The sequence below is a fragment of the Hylobates moloch genome, unplaced genomic scaffold (genome assembly GCF_009828535.3).
Source record: "Hylobates moloch isolate HMO894 unplaced genomic scaffold, HMol_V3 SCAFFOLD_8, whole genome shotgun sequence".
Classification (NCBI taxonomy): Eukaryota; Metazoa; Chordata; class Mammalia; order Primates; family Hylobatidae; genus Hylobates; species Hylobates moloch.
Window position 1 is genome coordinate 54,663,067 of NW_026652283.1, and position 18,118 is coordinate 54,681,184.

The 18,118-nt window shown below is 38.9% G+C and overlaps 2 protein-coding genes across 8 annotated transcripts in view; one reads left to right on the forward strand and one right to left on the reverse strand.

Annotated features, from left to right (window-relative positions):
• Positions 1-18,118, reverse strand: part of FAM20B (FAM20B glycosaminoglycan xylosylkinase) — a 253,546-nt gene that overhangs the window by 129,846 nt on the left and 105,582 nt on the right. The gene's annotated exons all lie outside the window — the stretch shown is intronic.
• Positions 1-18,118, forward strand: part of ABL2 (ABL proto-oncogene 2, non-receptor tyrosine kinase) — a 115,100-nt gene that overhangs the window by 71,644 nt on the left and 25,338 nt on the right. For 4 of the 7 annotated variants that reach the window (XM_032160882.2, XM_058443415.1, XM_058443414.1 and 1 more), the window contains one exon: positions 17,435-17,497. The exons of 1 other annotated variant lie outside the window; for it this stretch is intronic. In XM_032160882.2, coding sequence (XP_032016773.1) covers positions 17,435-17,497 — 63 coding nt within the window. Of the gene's footprint in view, positions 1-10,914; positions 11,066-17,434; positions 17,498-18,118 lie in introns of those variants that run through there. 2 more of the 7 variants (XM_032160885.2, XM_032160884.2) reach the window with 2 other exon arrangements.

Genomic DNA, 18,118 nt, shown 5'->3' on the forward strand with positions numbered 1-18,118 from the left:
GCCTGGATATGCCATTAGCAAAAACAAAACACACACATGTACATGTACATAAAACAGAAACAAATCAGGAGTAGGAACAAAATGGATTTTTGTTGCCTTTAGGATATCCAAAGGTATCTACTTATCCATAGGCTATAGGAATCAGGCAATCTGTTAATCAGGAAAGTGTTCTGGGCTGGTGACATTTGGGAGCTAAGGTTAAAAAGTACCCCCTCAAAAGATATCCATGTCCTAATCGCTGGAACCTGTGAATGTTATCTCCCATAGCAAAAATAAATTTGCAGGGTGGGGGGGAGTTTTTGGTCTTTATACATGTGATGGGGAGCTTATCCTGGATTATTGAGTTGGACCCTAAATGCCATCACATGTAACAGAGGGAGATTTCACACACACATAGGAGAAGGCAATGTGAACCTGGAACAGAGACAGATTTGAAGATACTGGCCTTGACGATTGGTTGGATTACAAGCCAAAGAATGTTGGCAGCCAGTAGAAGCTGGAAGAGGCAAGGAATGGATTCTCCTTGGAGTCTCCCGCTGACACCTTTATTTTGTCCCAGTGTTGCTCATTTCAGACTTCCGGCCTCCCAAACTGTGAGAGAATGCATTTCTGTTGGGTTAAGCCATCTAGTATATGGTTATAGCAGCTGCAGGAAACTAATACAGGAGCCAGTAGCCTAAGAGTTTATAATTAAAAGAATTGTGTGAGAATGACTTCACCTAGGGAGGATGCACGAAATGAACAGGAAAGAGAATGAAGTTAGAAATTTCTGTTATCCGGCACCATCCAGAAATGTGTTATTTTGGATTAGAAAGTATTTCAGAAATTGAGTATAAAATCTTATAATTATTGCCACTCTTGTCATTGATAAAAATGTTTTTGAATGCTAATAACTTCCTCTTTTTTTTTTCTGTAAAATGTTGAGCCATGTTTATTACTTCTGAATTTGTGTCCTTAACGGAAATACCCCACTTACATTCTAGTCTTGTTCTTGCAAGTTTCTTTGATATCTGGGTGTTACTTTATATTCATTTTGCTCCAAACCAGAGATTTAATACTTGTTTCCTTTCCGATATCCTTTATTTCCAGATAATTATCAAATCCCTTCTCCAAAAGATTTCTTGAATCTGTCTGTTCTCCATTCTGTGGCCAGGCCCTTATCATCTCACTTTAGTTTTCTGCAGCAGACTTTTAGTTATTCTCTGCAACTTCAGGTGGTCTATAAGTCTTATAGATCAGTATTCTTTAAATAGCACATTGTGCTACTACTACTCACAAACCTAGAATGATTCCTTGTTGCTTACTGTGATAAGTCTGAATTATTTTGTCTGAACGTCAAGAACATGTCATTTGGCCCACATATATTTCACCTTATTTACTTACAAACACAAATGCACACACATGCACATACACACAGTCATCTCTCTAATCAGGCCAAATTCATCATGCAAAAAACTCAGTGAGCTGGATTAAGGAACGTACCACCTGAGCTCCTCTTCAGGGAGTTGGTTTCTGAAGGTTCACAGGAAGTGTAACAAGATGAAGAAATGGTTTACTAAAAATACTCTCAGAGAAAGTATTTTATTAGCTTTGGGAAATATTCTCATAAGCAGTTTGGGCTAGTGTGTGAAACCACCAAAGGACATGCCAAACTGACACTTGAGGTCAGTAATTCTGATTAACTGCAGGGCTTTTAGCTGAGTCATGACTCCAAGTTAGGGACAAAGATGTCTTCAGGACCAGAGCAGAGGTATAATGTAAACTTCAGGCTTCTCCCTGAGTAAATGTTGAACACACATTTGGTATTGGTTTGAAAGTGTTAATTATTAGCCTACCCAAGTTTCCACATCTTGATCTGGCCTTGAATTTGGACTACCTTTCCCGGCCATGTCTTTGTTTATATTGTCTTTTTCTGCTTAGAAAAATGCTCTTCCTTTATCTGTAATAGAAGACTTTGAATCCAGTAGATTGATACCTATGGTTACATAATCAGAAAAGGCTCCTACTCTACCAGGAGCAAATACCTCCTGTTTGAACCTTTAAGTATATGGTTTAGGTAGGTATAGAGCATGCATTTTCAACAGGGGTGATAACAACTTAGATATTTACAATGGTTTGTGATCCTCCAAAGCTCAATGCTACGCTAAAAAATTTTATCATTTTAGCATTTAATTTCTCTTGTTAGGGAGAAATTGAATTAAAATCAATGAATTATATTTACTTAAATTTAATTTTATTCCATAGAGTAATGGTTATGAAAAAAAAAGTTGAGAAACATTGATGTAGAAAAAGAGAAAAATGCCGTTACAGCTTTTACTTTTTGTGGCAAGAAGTCTCATACGTACTGAATTTTTAAAATGAGTTAATCCTTTTTTTGTCAATTATTAGCAAAGCACTCTGCTGACTTCATTGGAAGCATTGATTCTGTACCTACAGAAACTTGAGAAAAAAAGACATAAAAACAGGATGTATAAATTATAGTAAATATAGTATAGAGGATGTCCCATATTAGTATAACAATTGCTGTTTTAGGCAATGGGTGCTTTGAGCTTAGGCAAAGGAAGAGATTACTTAATCTAAAATGACCAGAGGTCAGGTTCAAGGAGAATCTAGGAACTTAAACTATACCTTGAAAAAAATATAGGATTTGAATACACAGAGGGGGAGGATAAGCATAGTTCTGGTTAAAACGCCATCTTGATTTTTTGTGAATGTGAGTGTCTGAGAGGTAGGAAACTCCTCTTTGACTATAGTCATACCTTGGAGATATTGCAAGTTTGGTTTCACACCACTGCAATGAAGTGAGTATCACCATAAAATGAGTCAAACAATTTTTTTTTTTGTTTCCCAGTGCATATAAAAGTCGTGTTCATGCTATACTGTGGTCTAAGTATGTAATTAGCATTATGTCTATTAAAAAAGGACATGCCTTCATTAAAAAATACTTCATTGCTAAAAAATGCTGATGATCATCTGAGACTAAAGCAAGTCATTTTTTTGGTGGAAGGCCTGGCCCCAACGTTGATGACTGCTGAGATCAGGGTGGTGGTTGCTGAAAGTTGGGAAGTTGAGGTGGCTGTGGCAATTTCTTAAAATAAGACAACAATGAAGTTTACCAAATCCATTGACACTTTCTTTCATGAAAGATTTCTCTGTAGAATCTGCAGTGCTTTTTGAAGCATTTTACCTACAGTAGAACTTCTTTGAAAATTAGAGTCAATCCTCTCAAATCCTGCTGCTGCGAACTAAGTTTGTGTAATAGTCCAAATTCTTTGTCATAATTAAACAGTATTCCCAGCATCTTTACCAGGAGTAGATTCCATCTCACGAAACCACTTTCTTTGCCCACTCAAGAAGCCACTCGTCATCTGCTCAGGTTTTGTCATGAGATTGCAACAATTCAGTCACATCTTCAGACTCCACTTGTAATTCTAGTTCTCTTGCTGTTTCCACCACATCTGCAATTACTTTCTCCCCTGGAGTCTTGAACTCCTCAAAGTTATGCATGAAGATTGGAATCAACTTACTCCAAACTCTTGTTAATGTTGCTATTTTGGCCTCTTCCCATGAATGATGAATGCTCTTTAATGGCATCTAGAATAGTAGATCCTTTCTAGAAGGTTATCAATTGATTTTAACAGATCCATCAGAGAACTCACTATGGCAGCTATTACTGTACAAAATGTTTTGTTTCGTTTTTGAGATGGGGTCTTGCTTTGCTGCTCAGGCTGGAGTACAGTGTACCATGGCTCACTGCAGTTTTGACCTCCTGGGCTCAAGTGATCCACCTCAGCCTCCCTAATAGTTGGGACTATAGGTGTGCGCCACCATGCCTGGATAATTAGGGAAAAAAAAAATTTTTTTTTTTTTTTTTAGAGATGGGGTCTCACTATGTTGCCCAAGCTGGTCTTGAACTCCTGGCCTAAAGCAGCCCTCCCACCCTGGCCTCCCAAAGTACTGGGATTGCAGGCATGAGACACCATGCCTGGCCCAAAATGTATTTCCTAAGTAATAAGACTTGAAATTACTCCTTGATTTATGGGCTGCAGAATGGATGTCATGTTCACAGGCATGAAAACAACATTTCATTAAATGTACCAGGTGACCAAGTGCATTGTCAATGAGCAGTAATATTTGGAAAGGAATCTTTTTTATTTTGAGCTGTAGGTCTCAACAGTGGGCTTAAAATATTCACTAAACCATGCTGTACATAGATGTGCTCTTATCCAGGCTTTGTTGTTCCATTTATAGAGCATAAGTGGAATAGATTTAGTGTAACTCTTAAAGGTCCTAGGATTTTCAAAATGGCAAATGAGCATTGGCTTCAATTTAAAGTTGAGAGCAACATTCACCCCTAACCAGAGAATCAACCTGTCCTTTGAAGCTAGACATTCTCCTCTCTAGCTATGAAAGTCCTAGATGTCATCTTATTCCAATTGAAGGGTGTTTCTGTCTACACTGAAAATCTGTTTAGTGTGGCCACATTCATCAGTGATCTTACTAGATTTTCTTACTTGCTGCTGCTTCTAAATCAGCACTTGCTGCTTCACCTTGCACTTTTATGTTAAGGACATGGCTTCTTTCCCTTAAATCTCATGAACCAACCTCTAGCTAGCTTCAAACTTTTCTTCTGCAGCTTCCTTACCTCTCTCTGCCTTCACAGAATTGAAGAGAGTTGGGGCCTTGCTCTGGATTAGGCTTTGGTTTAGGGGAATGTTGTGGCTGGTTTGCAGACCACTCAAATTTTCTCTATATCAGCAGTAAGGCTGTTGTTTCACTTTCCTGTCATGTTTGGGTTTACTAGAGTAGCACTTTTAATTTTCTTCAGGAACTTTTACTTTGCATTCACAACTTGGCTAACTTGTACGAGAGACATAGTTTTTTAGCCTATCTCAACTTTTGACATCTTGCCCACTGAACTTATTCATTTCTACTTTTTGGCTTAAAGTTAGAGACATGCAACTCTTCCTTTCACTTGAACACTTAGAGGCCATTATAAATTGGTCTAATTTCTTTTTTTTTTTTTCAAGATGGAGTCTTGCTCTGTTGCCTAGGCTGGTGTGCAGTGGCATGATCTCGGCTCACTGCAGCCTCTGCCTCCCAGGTTCAAGCAATTCTACCGCCTCAGCCTCCTGAGTAGCTGGGATTACAGGTATGTGCCACCACGCCCAGCTAATTTTTGTATTTTTAGTAGAAACGGGGTTTCACCATGTTGGCCAGGCTGGTCTCGAACACCTGACCACGTGATCTGTCCACCTCAGCCTCACAAAGTGCTGAGATTACAGGCGTGAGCCACTGTGCCCAGTTTTGGCCTAATTTCAGTATTGTTGTGTCTCAGGGAATAGGCTTGAGGAGAGGGAGTGAGACAGGGAAACAGCTGATCAGTGGAGTGGTCATGATTAATTTTGCTGTCCCCTATGGCGCAGTTTGTGGCACCCCAAAACAATGGCGGTAGTGACATCAAAGATCACTGATCACAGATCACCATAATAGATATAATAACAATGAAAAAGTTTGAAATATTGCGAGAATTACCACAAGGTGACACAGAAACATGAAGTGAGCACTTGATGGAAAAATGGTGCTGGCCGGGTGTGTTGGTTCACACCCGTAATACCAACACTTTGGGAGGCCGAAATGGGTAGATTGCTTTGAGCTCAGGAGTTTGAGAGCAGCCTGGGCAACATGGTGAAACCACTTCTCTACAAAAAAATACAAAAATTAGCCGGGGCTGATGGCACACATGTGTGGTTCCCAGCTACTCAGGAGGCTAAGGCTGGAGGATTGCTTGAACCTGAGAGGTGGAGGTTGCAGTGAGCTGAGATCACACCACTGCACTCCAGCCTGGGCAATAGAGTGAGACTTTGTCTCAAAAAAAAAAAAAAAAAAAAAGAAAAGAAAAATGGTGCTGATAGACTTGCTCAATGTAGGGTTGCCACAAACCTTCAATTTGTGAAAAACACAGTGTCTGCAAAGCACAGTAAAGCAAAGAATAATAAAATAACATGTACTTATACTATTATTGACTAACCTAAAGAGAGTTAATCTTGCAAAAGCTGAGGTCCCTCTATTGCTTTTTAAAAAAAAGTTTATAGATTTGGAGGGTACGAGTGCAGTTCTTCCATGGATATATTGCCTAGTGGTGAATTCAGTCTGGGCTTCCAGTGTAACCATCACCTGAATAGCATACATGACATGGGACCCAATAGGTAGTATTCCACCTTTTGGAGTCTCCAGAATATATTATTCCGTTCTGTATGTCCATGTGTACCATTGTTTAGCTCCCGCTTACAGTGAGAAAATAGGGTTTTTGGCTTTCTGTTTTTGAGTCATTTCACTTAGGATAATGACCTCCAGTTCCAACCATGTTGCTGCAAAATACGTGATTTTATTCTTCTTTATGGCTAAGTAGTATTCCATGGTATATCTATACCACATTTAAAAAAATCCAGTCATCCATTGATGGACACTTAGGTTGATTCCATGATTTTGCTATTGCGAATAGTGCTGCAATAAATATATGGAGTGCAAGTGTCTTTTTGATAGAATGATTTCTTTTCCTTTGGGTAGTTACTCAGTACTGGGATTGCTGGATTGAAGTACATAGTCCTACTTGTAGTTCTTTGAGAAATCTCTATTCTGTTTTCCATAGAGGTTATGGTAACTTACATTTCCACCAACAGTGAATAAGTGTTCCCTCTTCTCTGCATCCTTGCAAACATCAGTTGGTTTTTTTTTTTTTAATTTTAAATAATGGCCATTCTGACTGGTGCAAGATGATATCTTACTGTGGTTTTAATTTGCATTTCTCTGATGATTAGTGATTTGACCATTTATTCATATGTTTGTTAGCCACCTATATGTTGTCTTTGGAAAATGTCTGTTCATGTTCTTTGCCTACTTTTTAAAATTTTTTTTTTTTTTTTTAAAGACAGGGTCTGGCTCTGTCATGTGGGCTGGAGTGCAGTGGTGTGATCTTGGCTCACTACAGCCTCAACCTCCCAGGCTCAGGCCATCTCTGGGCTGATAAGAGTCTATAGTTGTCACCAGTAAAGGAGAATATTTATCCTGTCTTTAGGTAGAAAAGCAAGAGGATATGGAGAGTTTTTCCCCTATTCATTGCTTTAGGCTCAAAAATAATTTTTATGTCAGAGACATATTTTGGGGTGATATATTTTTTTCCTTTCCTTTTTCCTCATGGCCGAAGGCAAAGGAGAAGCAGGCACCTTCCTCACAGGGTGGCAGGATGGAGTGAGTACAAGCAGAGTAAATGCCAGACACTTACAAAATCATCAGATCTTGTGAGACTCACTATCACGAGAACAGCATGGGGGAAAATGCCTCCATGATCCGATTATCTCCGCCTGGTCCTGCCCTTGACACGTAGGGATTTATGGGGATTACAATTCAAGATGAGATTTTGGGTAGGGACACAGCCATACCATATCACTTGGGTCTCAACCCCAGGATATCTCATTATATATATGCAAATATTCCAAAATCTGAAAAAATTTAAAACCTGAAACATTTCAGGTCTCAAGTGTTTTGGATAAGGTATACTCAACCTGTACTACTGCTGCTTCTCAGTGAATTACATGGCCATCTACCCAGTTACAGTTAAGCCTAAAACCTGACAGCCATTCATTATTTTCTCCTTCTCTCTTATGTTATATCCAAGTAATCTGCAAGCCCTATTGATTCCCTCTTCAAACCATATCGTTAAGTTCTTCCACTTTTCTTTGTGTCCACTGCCACCATCCTATTCTAAGCCAACATGATCCCATTGCTGAACTACTGCATAGTTTTCTGCTTCTAATTTGGTTCTCAATGTAATTCTTTTTTTTTTTTTCATGTAATAATGGTCTTTTAAAAAATGGAAGTCAGCAGCCTGGCCAACATGGCAAAACCCCGTCTCTGCTAAAAATACAAAAATTAGCCAGGCATGGTGGTGCACACCTTGTAATCCCAGCTACTCAGGAGGCTGAGGCAGGAGAATCGCTTGAACCTGGAAGGTGGAGGTTGTAGTGAGCCAGGATCACGCCACTGCACTCCAGCCTGGGAGACAGAGCAAGACCCTGTCTCAAAAAAAAAAAAAAAAGAGATCAGACCATATGGCCATCCTGCTTAAAACTGTTCACTGGATTTCTGTTGTACTTGGAATAGAATCCTAAATCCCTAAGCACTTGATTTGGCCAGCCCCTGTCTACCTTACTTTGTTTCATGCTCATCTTCTGACTTCCTTAACAGTAGCCACACTTCTTATTTCCTATACATACCAGGTTCTTTTCCTACCTCAGGGTTTTTGCATTGAATTTCCTACATTCTCTACTCAGAATGCCCCCGCTCCTCCTCATCTTTGCTTAGATTCTTCTTTTGCTTCTGGCCTTAGTTTGTCACATTCATTAAAGTAATGCACTTTCCCACCTCAACCTATTAAAGAGATTTGCAAAAACTGAAAATGCTACTCTTATCTTCTTAATTCTCTTTTGAAAACAGTTTTTTTTTTTTAAGTAAAAATGTTATTAACATAATGGGTTTATTGTTATTTTAGAATTAATAGATATTCAAATTTCTCATTAAAATTTCAGGTTTAATTTCAAATATAGTAAATACTGATAGCTATAACACAAATAAAAGGCCTTTGGAGACCTTAGTAATTTTAATTTTTAATTATGACAGAGTATCACAGAATTTACTATTTTAACTATTCCTAGATGTACAGTTTAGTAGGATTAAATATATTAATAATGTTGTATAGCCATCCATTTGCAGAACTAGGCTTCCAGAACTAGAAAAATTATAAATATTTCATGTAAGTAGAATTATATAATATTTGCCTTGATGTGTCTGGCTTATTTCACTTAGCATCATATTTTCAAGGTCCATCTACATTGTAGCATATATCAAAATTTCATTCTTTTTATGGCCAAATAATATTTCATTATATGTATAGACCACCTTTTGTTTATCCATTTATCTCCTCTTTATTCCAAATTATGATATAAGTAATTGAAAATGTAACTACTAATTATTGGTAATTTAAATAGAAGATTTATTGGTTAAATAGTAAACCATATGGTATAGAGTCTACATATGGATAGAATGTGGATGATGAAGATCCTTTCCCATACATTTTTTTCTATAATCCAGAGAATGAGATATTCAATCTGGTATTTGAAATTCTTAGTCATAATTGTGGTAACCTTTAGTCATCTAACTCTTTTATTTGTCCCTTGATGTTGAAAGTACTGGCTTTATAAAGGATAATTTTATTGAAAACGTAAGCTTTGTTATTGTAAATAGTTAATAATTATCTACATTAAAGTTATTCTTTCTCTAATAAGCTTAAGTTACCATTTTATTTTTCCATTTTCTCTAAGGCTGTTTCAGTCTTGTCATCCTATTATCTTACCCTGTTACTTTTATTGACCTAGAACAGGGGCTGGTACATAGTAGGTGCTTAATAAATATTTATTGAGTGAATGAGTGTTCTCAGATACACAGTTAAACAAACACTCATTTTTTTGTTTTTTTTTTTTTTTTTTTTTGAGACGGAGTCTCACTCTGTCACCCAGGCTGGAGTGCAGTGGCACGATCTCAGCTCACTGCAAGCTCCACCTCCTGGGTTCACGCCATTCTCCTGCCTCAGCCTCCTGAGTAGCTGGGACTACAGGCGCCCGCCACCACGCACGGCTAATTTTTTGTATTTTTTGTAGAGATGGGGTTTCACTGTGTTAGCCAGGATGGTCTCGATCTCCTGACCTTGTGATCCACCTGCCTCTGCCTCCCAAAGTGCTGGGATTACAGGTGTGAGCCACCGTCCCGGCCTACAAACTCTTTAATATTATTTTTGTAGATCATACATTAAAGTCATCTATTATTTGTGGGTTTTACTAGTTTAATTCTCATAAAGTACTATCATTTTCAGGTTTTTAAATTTTCTTTAACTTTGTTCCTGTTTATTAACAAAGATTGGGCTTTTTGCTTTAAAAACTTTTAACACTCAGGCCGGGCACGGTGGCTCACGCCTGTAATCCGAGCACTTTGGGAGGCCGAGGCAGGTGGATCATGAGGTCAGGAGTTTGAGACCAGCCTGGCCAACATTGTGAAACTCTGTGTCTTCTAAAAATACAAAAAATTAGCTGGGCGTGGTGGTGGGTGCCTGTAATCCCAGCTACCTGGGAGGCTGAGGCAGGAGAATCACTTGAACCCGGGAGGTAGAGGTTGCAGTGAGCCGAGATCGCGCCACTGCACTCCAGGCTGGGCGACAGAGCAAGACTCCGTCTCAAAAAATAAATAAGTAAATAAAAATAAATAAATAAACTTTTAACACTCAAAAGTTTTCAACACTATGTTGCCATGTTTTTAACCTTTATTAAGCTATAGAGCCAGATTGTTAGCAAAGGCAGTTATTTCTTGGCTTCTGTGCTCATGAATCAGATCACAGCTATTTCTTTGACTTTGGCTTTGTGGTTTCTTGAACTATTTAAGTGATGTAAAAGATGAGTCTTGTTAGGCGTTTCCTTTCTTTTAAAAGTGTATTTCATGTTTTATTATAAACAGATTTTCTCCAAGGAAACTTTTCTCTCTAATCTCACCTCATCATCTCCCTATAAAATAGAGATATAGTAATTTCTACATTGTTTTATTATTAGGCTATTTGTTATACATATATATGTTGGTTTTTATTTTACTTATATTTTAAAAGTATTCTCAGAGATTTTGAAGCAACTCCATTGTGACTCAGTCTTTTGCGGATTGCTGGAAATTATCTTTTAGGTCACTTTACACCCACTTTGGGAATTGTGAATGCTCACCATTTTATTGGTTCCCTCTGGCCACTGAGTACATGAGTAAATGTCACATGCATGTGGTATTGCTTGTCAGAGAATGGAATTCTAAGACTTCCTCTTTACACAGAACAGTTTAACTTTTGTGCTTCTGGGCAGAGGTATGGTCCTTGGGACAGTTCTCCTTCCACCTAATAATTATGGCAGAGATCAGGACACTTCACTTTGCTGCCTGTGCACTGAGGCCTCAGAATCTGCTCTGCCCGACTTGACAGGTATGGTTCAGAGTTGATAGTTTTGGGGAGGCTTGATAACCACATTAATCAAGTGTGAATGAAGATTTCAAAAAATTCATCTTATCTGCTACTGTTTTTGTCTTCATTCTTGGTCAGTGAAAGTTTGTGTGCCTTCTTGGGGGAATATCTCATAGTAGGATCTCAATAAATACTGAATGGAAGAATGTATGGATAATTTGTAGTATTTTGTAATAGTAAGATATAGATGGCTTGATGTGAAGAACTTAAGCTATATTGAAAACTGTTGAATAATTTACCTTACATGATTTTTAAAAGAAGTTATTAAAACTTATTAGCTTCTTAGAGAATATACAGTCAGATAAAGTAGAATTCTGGCAAGATAAATGTTTATAAAATACTTGAAAATGCCTAAACCGAAAATTTGTAATGTTAATTTCTCCTATTACTACCTGACAAATTTCTAATTAAACTGATAAAAGTTATTGAATGACTAATTGGTGAAAAGTGTTTTTAATAAAATTAAACATTAAGCTTAGGAATTTTCTCAATTTGAGTTTTATTATTTTGGGTTTTAACTTTTTTAATCATGATAATTTACTTTGTACAAGTGGCTATTCTGTTTTGCTTTATTTTTGTTGTAGCCTGCAAATGTAGCAATAGAAAAAAACATGCCTTTTCTTAATTGTGATAATATATTTCTGTTATCTAGTTTCTTTACATGAGTGAAAATCAGTCTTCTCTTATCCCATCTTAAATCTTTGATCTACCTCTATAGCAGTGAATGATGGAAGATAAGTTAACTTGATATCTAAGTTACCTAATTTATAGTAGTCATTTCATTTTGTTCAAAAATAAACCATTCCCACCCCACACACTTGCATTTGGGCGTGTACAGTACATCTGAATCATCCAGACATGTCTGTCTTAACCAATGAGGAAAGTGACATAGACTATAGCTACTGGATAACACTGTGACATTTACTTGCTCTTCCCACAGGCTTTTGTGTTCTTTTGTTTTTGCCTTTATCCCTTATCTTGTTCCCCCTCATTTAGTTCCGTTACTCTTTATGATTCAAAATATGTTCATTCTTAGCTTCAGAAAAATGTTAGGATGTTTTTCTCTTTGAAAAAGTTTTCCTTTTGTTTGGTGCTAGTGGGTAGAATGGTGTTTAAGTGGATATCCTGTGCAGACAGATTGTGCAGGAAATTGACCCTAAGTTCTTTGAGAACAAAAGAGGAGTGGGAAGAAAGAAGAAAGGAAGGAAATAAGATCTTTTGACTCAACCAAAAAGACCGTAAAACCAGAGACGGGAAGAAGGGGAATGGGGAATAAAAAGGATTGTTTTCTAAATTGTGGTTCTTTTAGTACTCTGGCCTCAAAAATTACTTTTATCCTATAGTTATTACTTTGCATATTTCAGAAATATAATATTGCTTGGCCTGCATATATCTTTTAAATTTACATAAAATCGTGCTGTACATCTCATTCTGTTTTCTCCTTTTGTCAGATAACACAACTTTCAGAAAGTTGACTTGTCTTTAAGAGTCCTCTTTTGGGTTCAGAGTTCCCCCTTATTATAAACATGTCCTTGCGTATTGACAGTCTGTCACTCTACTGTCATCAGTGCAGAATTCCTATTAATCTAATTTTTTTTTTTTTTTTAAAGACAGGGTTTTGTTCTGTTGCCTAGATTGGAGTGCAATGGTATGATCTTGGCTCACTGCAGCCTCAACCTCCCAGGCTCAGACAATCCTGCCTCAGCCTCCTGGGTAGCTGGGACTACAGTTGTGTGCCACTATGCCCAGCCAAAATTTAATTTTTTTTTTTTTTTTTTTGAGACAGAGTCTTGCTTTGTCACCCAAGTTGGAGTGCAGCAGTCTGATCTCAGCTCACTACAACCTCCGTCTCCCGGGTTCAAGCAATTCTCCTGCCTCAGCCTCCCAAGTGCTTGGGATTACAGGCACCCACCACCACGCCCAGAGTTTTGCCATGTTGGCCAGGCTGGTCTCGAACTCCTGACCTCAGGTGACCCACCTCGGCCTCCCAAAGTGCTGGGATTACAGGCGCGAGCCACCACACCTGGCCCAATTTTTAAATTTTTTATAGCGATGAAGTCTCATGATTTTGCCCAGGCTGGTCTTGAACTCCTGGCCTCAAGTGATCCTCCCGCCTTGGCTTCTCAAAGTGCTGAGATTATAGGTATGAGCTACTGTGCCTGGCCTGTGTTCATCCAGTTTAAATGTTTATCTAATTTTAAGTCTGAAACCTTGCCAGACTCTAGAGTTTTGTTTTATATTCTGTCCTCTCATAGCATCCTCTGTGAGTAAGGACGTATACAAAGTTCATTCATTCAGCTTTTTGAGAGCCTCTTATATGTAGACACTGTTCTGGAGTCACTGTTCAGTGAACAAAACAGACAAAAATCCTGGTCCTCATAAAACTTACATTTTAGCAGGGAGACTTAGATACATGAATATAATAATAAATAAGTAAATTATACACTATGGTGGTAGTAAGGGCTATGGAGATAAAATAAATCAGGAAAGGAGTCAGTGGGGGATGTGAGAGTGTTATCAGGAATAGATGTACTTTAAAATGGAATAATAAGAGAATGCCATACTGAGAAGGTAACATTTGGTGAAATGTCATGGGGAAGAGTGTTTTAGGCAAAAGGAAGAGCCAGCGCAAAGGTCCTGAGGCAGAAGTGTGCCTGCTTTGTTCAAGCAATAGCATTGATATCAGTGGCCAGAATGAGGTAGAGGAATAGTAGCAGGAGATGCTGGGCAAGACCAGTTGTGAAGGACCTTGCAGAGTCTTTAAGGATTTTAGCTTTTACTCTAAAATGGGGAACCTTTGAAGAGTCTTGAACAGAGGAGTAGCAATCTGACTTATGCTCTGAAAGATGGCTGGTATGTTGAGAATAAACAGTAGGGAACAAGCATGGAAGCATGGAAATCAGGAGTCTAGTGAAATAGTCTACATCAGTGGTCCCAACCTTTTTGGCACCAGGGACCAGTTTCATGGAAGTCAATTTTTTCACAGACTGGGGTGGGGAACGGTGGTTTCACATGAAACTGTTCCACCTCAGATCATCAGGCATTAGATTATCATAAGGAGCATTCAACCTAGATCCCTTGCATGAGCAGTTCACAGTAGGTTTTGGCTCCTGTGAGAATCAAATGCCTCCACTAATCTGATGGGAGGTGGAGCTCAAGCGGTAATGCTCGCTGGCCTGCTGCTGGCCCGCTGCTCGCCCGCTGCTCACCTGCTGCTGTGTGGCCCAGTTCCTAACAGGCCACAGACCTGTCTGTGGCCCAGGGGTTGGGGTCCCCTTATCTAGATGATGGTGGTCACGAAGTGGTACTGAATGAGAAGTGGTTAGATTCTGGATATATTTTTGAAGGCAGTGCCAATAGAATTTCTGAGTGGATTGGATGTTGTATGTGAGAGCAAGAAGGGAGCCATGAAGGATTCCATGGTTTTTGGCCTCAACGTTTGAAAAGATGGAATTGCCATTAACTGAAATGGGGAATTCTGTGAGAGAAACAAATTTGGAGGGAAAGATGGATGATAGTTTTGCATATTGAGTCCCGATGGTGTTATTAGTGCTTTCTCATCTTTATATTCTGAAGCCCAGCACAATGCCTTGCGTGTGGTATTCACTCAAATTACTAGAGATTTCTTTTTCCCCAATAAACATTTAAAATAATTAAACAGGCTGGGCACGGTGGCTCGTGCTTGTAATCCCAGTACTTTGGGAGGCCAAGGCAGGTGGATCGCTTGAGCTCAGGAGTTTGAGACCAGCCTGGACAACATGGCGAGACCTTGTCTCAATAATAATAATAATAATTAAACAATATCTGACAGCATTGGAAAACTCTCCTAAACTGGCAACATTTTGGAGCTTGAGAAGACCCCTGGGTCATTCTTCGGGGCTGTAATCAAAGTAACTGAGTTATCAGCATGATTAATATACAGGCAGGGGGCAGGTTTCATAGTGAAGTTTAATGCTGTGTGCTTAAAACACCCCAGCTGTTTTCAGAAATACAAGAAATCTTAAGTTGCACTGTAGATTCCCTGAACATCCATCCTGAGGGCTTGGGCTGTTCCAGATGCAGCAGGCGCTGACATGGGAGGAGCTGGCACCACCTGATAGCAGAGGGGTTCATGGAGGCATCAGTTTAATCAGTCATCCTTCTTAAACTTGCTGTGGATGTAAGGCACCTGGTCCAGAATTGGCCTCCAGTCAGTGACCCACAGCAGCTCCACAGTGCCCATGGCGCCCCTTATGTCCACTGTGGGAATCTAGTTCTTGGCCAGCTCCTGGTTGTGTGAGCCCAGGAAGCTGCTCAATATTGCATCACCGTCCTCACCCTCAGGGTGATCAAATTACTGTTTTGTAGACTTTAAAATTTAGTATACTGAGTTTCACAAAGTAAGGTATAACTATATCACATTTGCTGGTTTTGTCCTGATAGGGGTTAAGAGTTGGCTTGTGCTTATTACTATTTCTAACTTGGTCGTTGATAGTACCAAAGTTCTTTTTATTGTTGAGTTTTTCTCATAATTTCAAACAAGCGGAACTTTTCCTGTACTACAAATAATTAAATATACTTAAACTGTTTGATAATCATTAAACAGTACTTATAAACATTGTAATGTGTTACCAGTGTCACTGGCAAAAAAAAAAATATATGTATATATTTATAAGTGTGGATTATTTAGTGTTCAGTAATGGATGCTAATAAATATGGATATTTTCTGTACTTTTTTGGCATTTTTTCATTTTAATAAAGGATTGGCATTTTGTAGCCCAGTGGAAATTCTGCTGGAGTAGATAATTTTTGCATTAGAGTAAAGACAAATATGATATATGAAACTGGTTTGAAGAATGTTTTTTACAATATGGATTTTTGTTGATTTGGTCATCCCAAATTGGCTATCTTGGTATAGAATACAGCTGTTCCCATTCACTATAATTCTGCATTTAAATAAGGAACAACATAACTACTTTAACTTTTCATGATATCAGAACTTTTTTTATCATAATCTTAATGTAAAACAAAATTGAATTAACTGGAATTTTAAATATATATTCTTTTTGAGAGAAGGGAATATGAAACTCTGAAACTGGAGAATTACAGAGCCAACCTACAACAGGAATTTCTGTGTGTATATCATGTAGAAGTTATGAAGCCTTTTTTTTTTTTTTTTTTTTTTTTTTTTTTGGAGACAGGGTCTCACTCTGTCACCCAGGCTGCAGTACAGCGGTGATCTCGGCTCAGTGCAACCTCCACCTCCCAGGCTCAAGCAATTCTCCTGCCTCAGCCTCCCAAGTAGCTGGGATTATAGGCACGTGCCACCACGCCTGGCTAATTTTTGTATTTTTAATAGAGATGGGGTTTTTCACTATGTTGGTCAGGCTGGTCTCAAACTCCTGACCTCAGGTGATCTACCCACCCAGTCTCCCAAAGTGCTGGGATTACAGGCCTGAGCCACCGTGCCTGGCTGAAGCCAATTTTTAAATACTGTTTAATGTGATTTTAAGATTAAGATACATGTTGTTTCCTGTCACTTGCATGTTTGTGTAATTGGCATTTATTTAGCTAACAGTTATTAAACACATATTATGTAACTTTTGATAGGAAAAGAATGCCATTCCAGATACAAGGAACAAGTTATGATGTTTGGGGAACAAACATATGTAGAATGTATTATTAATATAGAGATAAAGATGGAGTATTAATGCAGCAACTGTGATGCTTTTGAGAGCACAGAGGGGAGGTTCAGTAGCCCCCATTATCCAGTTTTGCTTTATGCAGTTTCAGTTACTGGCACTCCACCCCAGTCTGAAAGTATTAAGATATTTTGAGGGAAAAAAAGAGATACCACATTCACATAAATTTTATTACAGTATACTATTATAATTGTTCATTTTATTATTAATCTCTTTCAGAGCCTAACTTATAATTTGTATCATGGTTATGTATATGTAGGAAAAACATAGTATATAGTGGGTTTGGTACTATCCTGATTTTAAGCATCCACTGGGGGTCTTGGAACATATTCCTCATGGATAAGGGGGACTACTATATATTGGAGCTGAGTATTACAAGTAGAAATCAGCCAGTCAAAAGAAAAGTGGGGTGAGAACCCATTCCAGTTAGTCTGGACTGTGTGAACCAAGGCCAGAAGGTGGGAAGCAGCATGGTGTACATTAAAGTTTACAATCTGAGGTATGGAGTCGGGAGAGGAGAAGCTGGAGAAGTAGGTAGAGACCTGATCATGAAAGGCCTTTGAAGGCCATGAAAAGGAGACTTTAGTTTGATGTTAAACTATTGAAGAAGCTTAAGAAAAGTGACGTGGTCAATTTTTTTCTTAAATAGATCACTTTGCCAGCTGTGTGGAGGATGGATTTGAGGGAGACAAGACTGGAGGCAGTAGTCCAGGTGAGAGATGTTGAGATGTTGCGGATTTGAACTAAGGCATTGGCAGTAGAGATGGAGAACAGGGAATGGATTTGAAAATAAATGGAACCATAAATTCAAGAGTTTTTCCTTTCATATATGATAAAACCATTTTTATATTAAAAATAAGTTGGCCTGGCTGGGTTTGGTGGCTCACGCCTGTAATCTCAGCACTTTGGGAGGCCAAGGTGGGCAGATCACAAGGTCAGGAGTTCAAGACCAGCCTGGCCAACATGGCGAAACTTCATCTCTACTAAAAATACAAAACTTAGCTGGGCTTGGTGGCGTGCACCTGTAATCCCAGCTACTCGGGAGGCTGAGGCAGTAGAATTGCTTGAACCTGGGAGGCAAAGGTTGCAGTGAGCAGAGATTGCACCACTGCACTCCAGCCTGGGCAACAAAACAAGACTCTATCTCGGTGGTGGGGGAGGGGCACGGGCGGGGAATAAGTTGGCCGGGTGTGGTGGCTCACGCCTGTAATCCCAGCACTTTGGGAGGCTGAGGCGGGTGGATCACCTGAGGTCAGGAGTTCGAGACCAGCCTGGCCATCATGGTGAAATCCTGTCTCTACTAAAAATACAAAAAAATTAGCTGGGTATGGTG